At 54.3% G+C, this 13,923-nt stretch overlaps 1 protein-coding gene across 4 annotated transcripts; it reads left to right on the top strand.

Annotated features, from left to right (window-relative positions):
- Positions 1–791: 791 nt before the first annotated feature.
- LOC144275090 (uncharacterized) lies at positions 792–12,979 on the top strand. Of its 4 annotated transcripts, none has more exons than XM_077834210.1 (7): positions 792–899; positions 4,717–4,794; positions 5,439–6,122; positions 9,377–9,503; positions 10,074–10,190; positions 10,938–11,051; positions 11,640–12,979. In XM_077834210.1, exons 2-7 carry the CDS (start codon positions 4,771–4,773, stop codon positions 12,719–12,721), a joined length of 2,148 nt encoding a protein of 715 aa, XP_077690336.1. In that variant the 5' UTR covers positions 792–899; positions 4,717–4,770; the 3' UTR covers positions 12,722–12,979. The 4 variants fall into 4 exon arrangements, with proteins under 4 accessions (XP_077690336.1, XP_077690337.1, XP_077690335.1 ...); XM_077834211.1 differs by having other exon boundaries at positions 5,436–6,122; positions 10,077–10,190; XM_077834209.1 differs by having other exon boundaries at positions 5,436–6,122; positions 11,643–12,979.
- Positions 12,980–13,923: the final 944 nt, after the last annotated feature.

Below are 13,923 nucleotides of genomic sequence, written 5' to 3'. Positions count from 1 at the left end.
TGGAGCAGGGATTTGAGCCCAGATTTCCCCCATTCCACCTGTGTACCCTACCGACTAGCTACTCCAGGGTGGTTTTCCAAATCTCTTCTGCTGGAGCAGTTCTATTTTATATTAAATATGCATTGGGCCCGAGAAAGCAAGTGACAGAGACTGACTATAGCCAGTGCTCTAGGGCACTTTCCTAGGATGTCGGAGACTCAGGTTAAAGTCCTGCAACAGTAAATATTCTGGGTGTTCTAGCCATTAGATGGGGACAAAGAAACACATAGAGTTACACGAGCACTAATAAAAAGAACAGGAGTACTTGTGGCACCTTAGAGACTAACCAATTTATTTGAGCATAAGCTTTCCTGAGCTACAGCTCACTGAATGCATCCGATGAAGTGAGCTGTAGCTCACAAAAGCTTATGCTCAAATAAATTGGTTAGTCTCTAAGGTGCCACAAGTCCTCCTTTTCTTTATCCATTCTGGAGTAAATGCAGGCCTTAAGTCCAGGTTTGCCAGTGAATGTTTTCTGAGCACAAGGAAAAGGTCTCAGACACGCTGGTTTGGGCTCTGATTCTAGTTCCTTTGCTTTGGAAGTTTCTTTCTCTCTTCAGAGAAGAGAAACGGAGTCTCTGGCCGGATCCGCCGTGAGCCAGGTTTCTGTCCCCGCTGCTGGGGTGAGGAGGGAGGAGGTTTCCTTCGCTTTTCCCCACCAGGGGGCTCTGGGTATTGCTCAGGAGGGGAAGCTCCTAGGGCTCGAGCTCTCTCTGCTCAGCAGACCGGGGGTTGAGCTTCCTGGGTCAGATGCAGCCGCTGCTAGCTCCGTTGTGAGCTGAGGAGCTCCGGCTTCCCAGCTGTGCGGGGAGCGCCCTGCATTAACCCCGCTCTGCCGACAGCTGAGCCGGAGCCTGCAGGTGAGGGGAGAGACCCGGGGGAAAGGGCCGGGGCCGGGCAGGGCAGGAAAGTGACTCTGCACCAGCGGCCCCACCTCGCCCCATCTCTGCTCCCGGGGGCGGGGGTCTGCGAGTCCCAGAGCTGCTGCTCTCCCTGACCCCCCCCCCCCCCCCCGGCTCTGCCCCCCTGAGCGCCCGCAGGAGCCGAGCCAGCGCCGGGAGAGCGACCGCCCCGGGCCCGGGCCCGAGTTTCCCCCCCCCAGGGGAGGGGACAGGCGGGAGTCGGGGGCAGAGACTGGCAGGGGCAGCAGGAGCAATCTGGGGAGGGAGGTTCCCGGCTCCCAGCCCCATTCCCTGCAGCACCCCAGGGCAGATTGACTTTCCTGGGAACAAGGTCAGGAGCAGGGAGAGGAAAAGCCAGTTCCTGCCTCTGCCTGGTCCCCGCGCTGCTGGGGGGATGCGCTGCCCGGAGACCGTGTCAGGGGGGATCCCCCAGAGCGGCTCCTTTCTCCGGTTTGGTTCAGACTGTGGGTTGAAATGCGCTCCCTCCTCGAGAGAGAGGCTGGGTCTGTGTTCATAGAATCATAGAATATCAGGGTTGGAAGGGACCTCAGGAGGTCATCTAGTCCAACCCCCTGCTCAAAGCTGGACTAATCCCCAACTAAATCTTCCCAGCCAGGGCTTTGTCAAGCCTCACTTTAAAATATCTAAGGAAGGAGATTCCACCACCTCCCTAGGTAACGCATTCCAGTGTCTCACCACCCTCCTAGTGAAAAAGTTTTTTCCTAATATCAAATGTAAACCTCCTCCACTGCAACTTGAGACCATTACTCCTTGTTCTGTCATCTGCTAGCACTGAGAACAGTCTAGATCCATCCTGTTTGGAACCCCCTTTCAGGTAGTTGAAAGCCGCTATCAAATCCCCCCTCATTCTTCTCTTCCATAGACTAAACAATCCCAGTTCCCTCAGCCTCTCCTCGTAAGTCATGCATTCTAGTCTCCTAATCATTTTTGTTGCCCTTCGCTGGACTCTTTCAATTTTTCCACATCCTTCTTGTAGTGTGGGGCCCAAAACTGGACACTCCAGATGAGGCCTCACCAATGTCAAATAGAGGGGAACGATCATGTCCCTCAATCTGCTGACAATGCCCCTACATATACATTCCAAAATGCCATTGGCCTTCTTGGCAACAAGGGCACACTGTTGACTCATATCCAGCTTCTCGTCCACTGTAACCCCTAGGTCCTTTTCTGCAGAACTGCTGCCGAGCCATTCAGTCCCTAGTCTGTAGCGGTGCATGGGATTCTTCCTTCTTAAGTGCAGGACTCTGCACTTGTCCTTGTTGAACCTCATCAGATTTCTTTTGGCCCAATCCTCCAATTTGTCTAGGGCTCTCTGTATCCTATCCCTACCCTGCAGTGTATCTACCTCTCCTCCCAGTTTAGTGTCATCTGAAAACTTGCTGCGGGTGCAATCCACACCATCTTCCAGATCATTTATGAAGATATTGAACAAAACTGGCCCCAGGACCGACCCTTGGGCCACTCCACTTGATACCGGCTGCCGACTAGACGTGGAGCCATTGATCACTACCTGTTGAGCCCGACAATCTAGCCAACTTTCTATCCACCTTATAGTCCGTTCATCCAGCCCATACTTCTTTAACTTGCTGGCAAGAATACTGTGGGAGACCGTGTCAAAAGCTTTGCTAAAGTCAAGGAACAACACGTCTACGGCTTTCCCCTTATCCACAGAGCCAGTTATCTCGTCATAGAAGGCAATTAGATTAGTCAGGCATGACTGGCTTGTAGTTCCCAGGAGCTTCCTCCTTCCCTTTTTTAAAGATGGGCTCTACATTAGCCTTTTTCCAGTCGTCCGGGACTTCCCCTGATCGCCATGAGTTTTCAAAGATAATGGCCAATGGCTCTGCAATCACATCCGCCAACTCCTTTAGCACCCTCGGATGCAGCGCATCGGCCCCATGGTCTTGTGCTCGTCCAGCATTTCTAAATAGTCCCGAACCACTTCTTTCTCCACAGAGGGCAGGTCACCTCCTCCCCATGCTGTGCTGCCCAGTGCAGTAGCCTGGGAGCTGACCTTGTTCGTGAAGACAGAGGCAAAAAAAGCATTGAGTACATTAGTTTTTTCCACATCCTCTGTCACTAGGTTGCCTCCCTTATTCAGTAAGGGGCCCACACTTTCCTTGGCTTTCTTCTTGTTGCTAACATACCTGAAGAAACCCTTCTGGTTACTTTTAACATCTCTTGCTAGCTGCAACTCCAGGTGTGATTTGGCCTTCCTGATTTCACACTTGCAAGCCCGAGTAATATTTTTATACTCCTCCCTGGTTATTTGTCCAATCTTCCACTTCTTGTAAGCTTCTTTTTTGTGTTTAAGATCAGCAAGGATTTCACTGTTAAGCCAAGCTGATCGCATGCCATATTTACTATTCTTTCTACGCATCGGGATGGTTTGTCTCTGTAACGTCAATAAGGACTCTTTAAAATACAGCCAGCTCTCCTGGACTCCTTTCCCCCTCATGTTATTCTCCCAGGGGATCTTGCCCATCAGTTCCCTGAGGGAGTCAAAGTCTGCTTTTCTGAAGTCCAGGGTCCGTATTCTGCTGCTCTCCTTTCTTCCCTGTGTCAGGATCCTGAACTCGACCACCTCATGGTCACTGCCTCCCAGATTCCCATCCACTTTAGCTTCCCCTACTAATTCTTCCCGGTTTGTGAGCAGCAGGTCAAGAGCAGCTCTGCCCGTAGTTGGTTCCTGCAGCACTTGCACCAGGAAATTGTCCCTTACACTTTCCAAAAACTTCCTGTATTGTCTGTGCACTTCTGTATTGCTCTCCCAACAGATATTAGGGCGATTGAAGTCTCCCGTGAGAACCAGGGTCTGCGATCTAGTAACTTCCGTGAGTTGCTGGAAGAAAGCCTCGTCCATCTCATCCCCCTGTTCTGGTGGTCTATAGCAGACTCCCACCACGACATCACCCTTGTTGCTCACACTTCTAAACTTAATCCAGAGACGCTCAGGTTTTTCTGCAGTTTCGTACCAGAGCTCTGAGCAGTCACACTGCTCCCACACTGCAACTCCCCCACCTTTTCTGTCCTGCCTTTCCTTCCTGAACAGTTTATATCCATCCATGACAGTACTCCAGTCATGTGAGTTATCCCACCAAGTCTCTGTTATTCCAATCACGTCATAATTCCTTGACTGTGCCAGGACTTCCAGTTCTCCCTGCTTGTTTCCCAGGCTTCTTGCATTTGTGTATAGGCACTTAAGATAACTCGCTGATCGTCCCTCTTTCTTAGTATGAGGCAGGAGCCCTCCCCTCTTGTGCGCTCCTGCTTGTGCTTCCACCCGGTATCCCACTTCCCCACTTACTTTAGGGCTTTGGTCTCCTTCCCCCGGTGAACCTAGTTCAAAGCCCTCCTCGCTAGGTTAGCCAGCCTGCTTGCGAAGATGCTCTTCCCTCTCTTCATTAGGTGGAGCCCGTCTCTGCCAAGCACTCCTCCTTCTTGGAACACCATCCCAAGATGTTGTAATAAAGTGGGGCAGAGTCAGGGTCCAAATTTCTTCCTCAAGGTTCAGACTCCAGAGACAATCATATATATATATATATATATAAAATCACAATCACACTCACAATAAATACATAAAAAAGATTGTGGGGTCCCCTTCAAAAGCATCTGGCAGGCCAGGTCTGGCCAGCGGTCCCCCTTGTGACTGCCCCGTGTCTAGAGCATCTGTCTGCAGGGAAAGAGCCAGGAGGGAATCGGGGTGTGAAATGGTGCCAAGGCCCTTTTGAAACCTCCCTTCTCGCCCTGACAGGCTGCAGAATCAGGTCCGGATTGTCCCTGGCTCCCCGGGGGGCTGGGAAGGGAAATGTCTGCTGTGGAACCAGCTCAGGTAGGGGATATTTCTGGAACTTATGGGGTCTCCTCCTGGAGGGAGAGGGGCAGAAAACGCAGGGGGGTGAGGAAGATGGTGGTGAGTGGGTGGCAGGGGGTGACAGATCTGTCCTGGGACTTTCGTGATCTGGAGCCTGGTTTATAGGAACAGGCCACTGGGAGGAAAACTATAGCATGGGTGCCGTGGTATTCCCATCTCCCCCTCTGTCTGGCTTATGAGCAAGAATAGGTACTGACTTTTATTTTTTCCTGGGAGTGCTCCGCCCCCTCCCCTGAGGCTCCACCCCCACTGCGCCTCTTCCCACCCCTGCTCTGCCCACTCCTCAAAGACTCCGCCTGCTGCTTCTGCCCGTGCCCAAGCCCCTCCCCCAGCCTCTGAACAGCTGGTGGGTGCTGAGCCGAGGCTGGAGCACCCACGGAGTCGGCACCTATGCTTATGAGTCTTGCTATGGACTGAGTCTGCCATGACCCCCTCCTCCCCCCTCCCCAGCTGGGTGGGTTGTGAGGGTTGAACCTCATGATATAAAAGTGTGATGAGTCTCCAGCACCCATGCTAAGGCGACAGCCCCATCAGCTCGGCTGCAGCGAGAGACTCGGTGTGTAGCTGGTCCAAGTTTTTCAACCCCGGCGTTTTCCCAGCAGGACCAGGTGCAACAGGAGACACCGGCGGCTGGGATGTGGGGAGAACCCCGTGCCCTGAGGGAAGGGTGTTGTGGGATCCCGGTCCAGCATCCCAAGAGGGAGGAGAGCGAGGCTGAGGAGCAGAGCCCTGGCTGGCCCTTATCCCCGCGGACGCCATCCCGGTCTTTGCTGAGATGCTCGGAGGGGGAAGATTGTCCATTGAGGACAGCGCAGACGCCTCCCCGGTCTCGGGAAGCGGCAGACACCGCAGGCCTTGAGCAGGCGGTGCCATCCCGTGAGTGGCCTCATGGGCATGAGGTTCCTTCGTTTCCTAGGGAGGCACCTGAGGCCTGCGTCTCCCTGGGGACAGGCCCCACTAGGGGCCGTGCCGAGGGCAAGGCTGCCGTTTCAGAGCAGGCCAGCGAGGAAGCCCATCGGTTGCAGTTCCGCTCAGGCGCTGCCCGGCCCGGAGAAGCTCCCCGAGAGACGCTAGCCCGGCTCAGCCGGACTGCTCGGCTCTGGCTGCGGCCCGGGGAGCGCACCAAGGAGCAGATTGTGGACGTCGTCGTGCGGGAGCAGTTCCTGGGGGCACTGCGGCCGGACGTGCGGGCCTGGGTGACAGCAAGGGAGCCCCACAGCAGCGAGGAGGCGGCTGCGTTGGCTGAAGCCTGCCTGGGGCAGGGGGAGTTGACCCAGCCTGCTCAGGTAGCTGATACGGCGCGAGGTGGGGAAATGCTGCGGGAGCAGAGCCAAGCATGTGGCTGAGAAGGGATGATGGGAGAGACAGATCTGATGGGAAATCAAAGGATAAAACGTCCCCTCCCACACATCCTGGATAGGATACTGTGGGGCAGGGGCGCCAGAATAGGGGGGCCATGGCCCATCCACTTTTCGTCATGGGTCCCACCCCTGCCCTTCCTCTTCCCCCCGAGGCCCCACTCCCCAGCCAGGCTGGCAGCTGGAGCCCAGGGCAGGTGGAGGGTCTGCGGCTCCTCACAGCTGCCCGCACGGCTGTTATCATGGCCAGGCTGCAGCTCCGAGGCCCCCGCCAGAGCCGGGCTGGGGTAGGAGCCATGTGTGCAGCTGTGGGGAGCTGGAAGGTGGAGGTTCTGCGTTTCCCTAGAGGTGCCAGGGCTCCCCGGCCGGGCTCCAGCTGTTGGCCTGGCCGGGAGTTGGGGCCTTTGGGGAATCGGTGGGGTCACAGTGGGGGCCCTCCGGACCCCCTTCCAAAGTTTGGGAAGACTCCACTGCCCCTGCTGTGAGAGCCTCAGCCTGAACAAGGTCCCACAGGTGAAAGGAAGCGTCGTCATATGGAAACATCCCTCTGAGACCTGGGCTGGGCCGGCAAAATCCTTGCCCAGCAAGTCTCGCTGGGCGCCCTGCGTGAGGGGTCGTGGGCAAGTGCGTGCACGTCAGCAACAGTGGTATAGTTATTATTAGCTCTATGCATTGCTGAAGTCCCTAGGGACCCCCGCCCTATTATGCAGGACAGGGTGAAAACCTAGAACCAAGAGACAGCGCCTGCCCCCAAATGCTCACAGTCTTAAGATGAGGCAACAGCTGCATAGACCAGCGTCATGGCTCGGTGGAATTTCACAGGCAGCGCCTCCCCATGAATGGGGCAGTATGGAGCACAGAGTGAAGGTGCTTGCTGCAAAAACGTTGGCATGACCAGCACGCCAAAGATAGACTCCTGTATTTTAAGGCCAGAAGGAAGCATTATGATCAACCTCTACTCTTATCGCCTGCATAACACAGACTAGAGACTCCCACCCCAGGAGGCCTTCATAGAACCCAGCAACTTGTGGTTCAACTAGAGCCCAACTTTTACAGAGAGACGTCCGCTCTGGAACATAGGAGCGGCCACTCTGGGTCAGACCAAAGGTCCATCTCGCCCAGTATCCTGTCTGCTGACAGTGCCCCATGCCAGGTTTAAAGGTTTCAAGTGATGGTTTATTACCCTCGCACTTCAGTTTGTCCCTTATTTTGCTGAGCTGTGAAACGAACAAATACCCTGGAGAAACCTGGTGGAAGATTTTGGTTCAGGGTGGGTTTTTTTCCCAATGTGAAATGCCTTTTTTTGATAGACAGAAACATTTGTGAACAATTTTTTCATTTTGGTCAGTTTTTTGTTTGTTTAAGAAAATTTTGGTTTCGTTTCACCGAGACGCCTCGCCCTCCCACCCCCCCCCCCCGCCTTTTTATTACCTTGATCTTTTTTCCAGCGGGGGAAGGAGCTTTTAAAACTGACAGAAAAGTGGGGATTTTCCCACAGAAAGGAAACAGAAGTTTTTTAATGTTTTTTTTTTTCAAAAAAACCCAACCAAACCCTAAAACAGCTTAAAAAGAAAAATGTTCGACAAAATGCAACATTTCCATTTCTTCTGATTTTTTCCCCCCTGCCAAATAAACTTATCCTCTTCAAACCTTCTGTATAATACTAACTGAACTAGTTGTCTTTAAAAAGAAAGATGCTGGGTTTTCCAAATCAGTTTCCCTCTGGGCAAGTTCAGTTCTTCAGATCTAGATCTGAACTCCGCAGGTCAGGTCTCAAGCTACTGTAAAGCAGTGGTTCTCAACCAGAAGTACATGTACCCCTGGGGGGACATCAACTCATCTAGATATTTGCCTCGTTTTACAACAGGTTTACATAAAAAGCACTAGCAAAGTCAGTACAAACTAAAATTTCATATCGACAATGACTTGTGTGTAGAGCAGTATAAACTATACACTGAAATGTAAATACAATATTTATAGTCCAATCAATTTATTTTATAATTAGATGGTAAAAATGAGAACGTCAGCAATTTATCCATAATAGTGGCTGTGACACTTTTGTATTTTTATGTCTGATTTTGTGAGCAAGTCGTTTTTAAGTGAGGTGAAACTTGGGGATACGCAGGACAATTCAAATTCCTGAAAGGGGCACAGTAGTCTGGAAAGGTTGAGACTCATTGCTGTAAAGCAAAGAATGCAGCTGTTCACTGTTATAGTTCAGGGCACCTCTAGTCCAGAGCTTGGGGGGCGGGCGGCAGGAAGGGGAGTCAAGATTCTCAAAAGTAACCCAGCAACACATGCATAAAACAGCACGACAAGGTGGCACGGTCCCCCGAGGGAATGGAAGGAATCAAAGAGAGAAATTAACCTTGTGGACTGAGCCAGATGCTGAAGGTTCAGGTTTCATTTGGCTGGGTGAGAATAAAGAGCAGGAGGGCTCCATCTCGCACCTGCTGGATCCTGCATTGGAGGAATTCCATATGGAGCTTCCATAGATTTGCTTGGTCGGTCCCTGTGAACCCAGTGAGAACCACCTCAGTTTCACATACTAATGAGTGACCCTCATCCTGGGAGACTGAAGGTGCATTAGGTAGCAGAGGCATAGACACAGACTCCGTGGGTGCTCCAGTGCTCAAGTACTCACAGAAAAAAAATAGGGGGTGCTCAGCACCCACAAGCCACATCTGTTGGGCGGGCCACGGTTGGCTGCCGATCAGCTCTTCAGTGGGGCCCCCGGGCTGGCTGCCGATCGCGGCAGGGGCTCAGGGGAAGGTGGAGAGGAGCCAGAAGTGGGCAGGCAGGGGGCCTTGGGGAAGGGGACTGAGAGGAGCGAGTGAGGGACAGGCAGAGGAGTTGGGGAAGGGGGCGGGAAGAGGCGGAGTGAGGGCGGAGCCTTGTGGGAAGGGGCAGGGCCTCAGGCAAAGCACTCACCTGGAAAAATAAGTCAGCACCTATGAGCAGAGGGAATGGCCAGAGGCCTGAATGATGAGTGGGGAGATGTTAGACCTAGGAGTGAGTGAGCCATTGAGCAGCACATGGGAGCAGTAGGGAGGAGATTCTAACTTGGGGATTAGGGATACTATAAGCCTTACTGAAAGTAAACAGGAAACTAGAACAGTCTGGGGCAGGTGGGATTGTGACTGGGGAACAGGTCCTGAGTGGGGGAACTGTGGCTGTTTCAGGGGCTGGTGACCTTCGAGGAGGTGGCTGTGTATTTCACAGAGGAGGAGTGGGCTGTGCTGGACCCCGGTCAGAGAGCTTTCTACAGGGACGTCATGCAGGAGAATTACGAGAGTGTGACCTCGCTGGGTAAGGGATTCCTTGTTCCCTTGGGTATTAGAAGCTTTCTCTCCGCAAATATCACGTTCAGTGCTTAACCCTTCAGAGTAACACTTCACTTTTAATTTCTCTCATTCTTCGACTTTCCTCCCCCTCTTTTCGGTTGGAAAAGGAGAAACGGGAGAAAGTAGAACTCTGGCAGAGTTCTTTCTCCCAAAAAAGAATTACCATTTCAAAATATTTTCTAAAAATGGAATTGAAAGCTAAACTGTTTTGCAATGAAATAATTTTCAACCAAATCTCATTTTCTGAAGAGAAGTCTTTTTTGTTGAAAGTTTCATTCCCTGCTACAGCCTGGTATCTGGCCTAAGCGGTTTGATATTAGTGCTATGGCTAGATCACAGGGCATGTGCAGATCCCATCGTCTCCTCCAGGGGGCAAAGCATGTCCGACTCTTCCAAAGGGTCTCCCACGTCCGTCTTCCGATGCCACGTCCCCACGGAGTGGGGAGGGGCCAGGTTAAGTCATGGAACTTTCTTTGTAACAGACATTCCACAAACCATTCATTCACCCCATCCCACCATGTTCTTCCCCCCTCAGCAGGATTTCTCATTCCCAAACCCAATGTGATCTCCCAGCTGGAGCGAGGGGAAGAGCCGTGGGTCTCGGATCTCCAGGGCTCCGAGGAAAGGGGGAGCCTGAGAGGTGCCTGCATAGGTGAGGAATTGATTAAACTAACACACACCACCAGCCAATGAAAGAAACAGCTGGGAATCCTCCAAAAGCCTCGTATGTTTCCCCAGTTCTGCCTCATCCCACACGGGTCACGATTGTCCCCACTAGGAGTCCCCTCATGGCAGATGTCACTCCAGGCTTCCAACCCACCTTGACACCAGCTCCCACCCCACTGACCTCCCTTGCCCTTGAGAGTTCAGATGGGTGTGAAGGGAGATTGGGGGGACTCCTCTCTGTCCTCTGGGGAAGGGATTGTGGGGATTTGGTTCCTGATTTCACAAGCTCGTTGATGGCTTCATTCCACAGAATGAGCTTGGCTCTAACGCCCTTGAACTGCTGCACTGGGTGATACCCCCAACTCTTTCCCATCCCTTACTGCACTGAATCCCACTGGTCCCAGCGTCCCTGTGACTCTCTGTCACTGGGCCCCTCTCCGTCTGTAAGAAGTGGATCCAAGGTGGAGTTTCCACTCTCTAGGACATAAAGTTGGTTTCCATGCATTATAGGAACCGCTTTGCTGATGAGTGTCTAGCTCTCAGTGTTTTCAGCAGAGAGCTGTTTCCCGCCCCACCCCCATAGCAGAATGTGCAGAGATTTTGAGCAGCTAGGGAGCTGGCCCTGGGATTTTACCGCTTTAAAATGAGCTGGGGTTAAAAATCATGGAACGCTCTTCGTAAGAAATATTCCACGAATTCACCTCATCTCACTTGGTTTCTTTGCCTTGCGCAGGATTTCCAATTTCCAAGCCTGATGTGATTTCCCAGTTGAAAGGGGAGGGTGAGCTGTGGGTCCCCGATCTGCATGGCTGTGATGAGAAGGAGAGCCCGCGGGGCACCTGTGCAGGTGAGGAACCAGCTCTACTGATGCACACCATCAGCAAGGAAAGGAAATAGCTGGCCTGCTGAGCTGCCCTCTACCCCCCAGAGCAGAGTTATCCTCAGCTGTGTCATGGCAACCATCAGCATGGCTTCCCACCCATTCCTGACTGACCCCTGGCAGTAGGTTCCTTCGCCCAAGTGCCCGCACGTAGGCGCTGAACTCCATGGGTGCTCACCAATCAGCTCCTCCCCCTCCCCCCAGCGCCTCCCACCCACCACGGATCAGCTGTTCAGCGGTGGGCAGGAGGCTCTGGGGGGAGGAGCAAGGATGGAGCATGTTCAGGGAAGGGGGCGGAGCACCCCTCGGCCAATCAGAAAACCAGCGTCTCTGTGCCCACCCGTTCCTGACTGACACCTAGCAGTAGCTTCCTTCACCCTTGAGTCTTCAGATGGGGTGGAGGCAGAACTGGTCCCCTCCTCTCTGTCCTCTGGGGAAGAGTTTGAGCAGGAACTTAATTCTTTTTCCCATCTCCCCAGCTGTTACTGTGGTTTGTTTCCCCCCTACACATTCCCTTCTCTGAGGTTTCCTGTCTGGATTCTCTCTCTGTCCCAGCAGGTGGGGGCCCGGCCTGTGAAAATGCTCAACACCACGGTCCCCAGCAAATGGAGCTGTGCAGGACGCCGTCCGTGAAATCCGAAGGGAACGCGTCCTGGACACCGGTGCAGGGGGAGCCGCACCCAACGTCATCAATGAAATGCGAAGGGGGTCATGAACAGGAGGACGTCTGTGCGAGCTGGGGCGGGTTAGAAGGGCAGGAGGGAGCCCAGCCCGCTTCCCCCGGGGGAGGCAGCGAGGGCCACAGATACATCCAGGTCCTGCTGAGCCTCCAGCCGGAGCAACAGCAGCGGCCGTGCCCCGAGTGCGGGAAGATCTTTGTCGACGGCGCTCACCTCCTGCGCCACCAGCGGCTGCATGCCCTGGAGAAGCCCTTCCCCTGCCCCGACTGCTGGCGGGGCTTCCTGCGGCGCTGCGACCTGGCTGTCCACCGGCGCTCCCACACCGGGGAGATCCCATTCCCCTGCCCCGACTGCGGGGAGGGCTTCCTGCGCCGCTGCGACCTGGCTGCCCACCGCAAGAGCCACATGGGGGAGTGGCCCCACCAGTGCCCCAAGTGTGGACGGCGCTTCCGCAAGCGCTCCGTCCTGGTCAACCACCAGCGCACCCACCTGCAGGACGATCGCTACAAGTGCCCCGAGTGCGGCCAGGGCTTCAAGTGGCCCGGCCAGCTGGAAATGCACCGGTACAGCCACATGGAGGAGAAACGGCACACCTGCTTAAAGTGCGGGGAAAGCTTCAGCCAGCGCTCCCACCTCCTGGCCCACCAGGGCAGCCACCTCGGGGACGCCCCTTACCACTGCGCCGACTGCGGGAAGGGCTTCGCCCAGCACCCAGACCTCATCCTCCACCGGCGGAGTCACACCGGTGACCGGCCCTTCCACTGCCCCCAGTGCGGCATCGGCTTTGGCCGCAGCTCGGACCTCAGGAACCACCAGAGCGTCCACGCGGGCCAGCAGCCCCACAAGTGCCCCGCATGTGGGAAAGGCTTCCAGGAGAGGGCACACCTGGCTGCCCATCAGAAAAGCCATGGCGGGGAGGATTTCTACCTCGGCGTCACCTCAGTTTGGACAGGGTGAGCGTCAGCTCACCGGGCAGCAGCCGGTCCCGAGCTGGTAATGACGCCCTGGCTCTGCCTGGCCTAGCAATCACCAGGTGAAGCCTTGATCAGCACAGCCACGTGCTGAGCTGCCACTGGGGCGGGGATTGTCAGCGAGCCGCCGTGTGCCCGGAAGGCCATCACTGTTTGTATTCGAGTACCATCTACGCCCCAGTGTGCATTGAATAAAATTCCTGCCAGAAAGCGTGTACCAGCAGTACCCCTGCTACTAGATTGATCTCTGAAGCCCTTGTCTCTATCATTTAACTTTGCCAGTCTAACCATTCAGCCTGTCAGCACTCATGGTCGGGGCGGCCTCAGCTTGAGGGGCTTGAAACTCTCAAAAATAAATCAACTCCAACCGCTTCCTCATTTTTGAGCCAATTTGGGAAGAAGGTGTGTTGCCAGGTGAAAGTTTCACCTTTGTTTCACCAAGGTGGTGCATGCTGTGGAGCAGGGACTTGAAATTTGGTGGGGGTGGGTTGCCCTCGTGTCTGGACCTTGCTTTTTGCCACCCCTGTAAAAAAAAAAAAAAATCCACCTGAATCGGCCACAGTTATAAACCACCAAACAGCTTGCACGTGCTCAGTAGAGGTGACTTGAAGAGTTCTGCAGCTAAATGCTGGCAAGATTTTGTCTGCACTGAGCATGTGCCAGCCTCATAGCTATTACAGGCTAACTAGATGATAGAATCATAGAATATCAGGGTTGGAAGGGACCTCAGGAGATCATCTGGTCCAACCCCCTGCTCAAAGCAGGCACAATTCCCAATTTTTCTCCCCCCCCCAGATGGCCCCCTCAGGGATTGAGCTCACAACCCTGGGTTTAGCAGGCCAATGCTCAAACCACTGAGCTATCCCTCCCCCAGATCTCCCCCCAAGGGAGCATGCTCTGAGCAGGATGGTCCATGTGTCTGCTCCTCGCAGCAGGAGTGCCCACCTAAGGTCCCTCTAAGCCGTATGGCTGCACAGCAGCCCCTTAAGTGCCGCGGTGGGGAGTGATGCTTCTCCCCCAGCCTGGACCTGTCATGGCCAAGGGAGAGGCACCTTTCCCGTGGCTCCAACCCAGCCCTGCCACTGCCAGGGGAGAGGCACCTTTCCCTGCCCCAGCCCAGGTGCTGCTACAGGGAGAGAGAGCTGGGGAGAGTCCTCTCTCCCCGCTGTAGCCCTGGGGCAGCCTGCA

This window comes from Eretmochelys imbricata, chromosome 14 (genome assembly GCF_965152235.1).
Source record: "Eretmochelys imbricata isolate rEreImb1 chromosome 14, rEreImb1.hap1, whole genome shotgun sequence".
Taxonomy (NCBI): domain Eukaryota; kingdom Metazoa; phylum Chordata; order Testudines; family Cheloniidae; genus Eretmochelys; species Eretmochelys imbricata.
Note: the sequence above shows the minus strand (reverse complement) of the source record. Positions and strands in the feature narration are given on the sequence as shown.

Coding starts and splice junctions, on each gene's coding strand:
- LOC144275090 (XM_077834208.1), top strand. CDS start 4,771: ATGTCTGCTGTGGAACCAGCTCAG. Junction 6,123..9,376: donor AGTTGACCCAGCCTGCTCAG/GTAGCTGATACG, acceptor TGGCTGTTTCAG/GGGCTGGTGACCTTCGAGGA. Junction 11,052..11,639: donor CCCGCGGGGCACCTGTGCAG/GTGAGGAACCAG, acceptor TCTCTGTCCCAG/CAGGTGGGGGCCCGGCCTGT.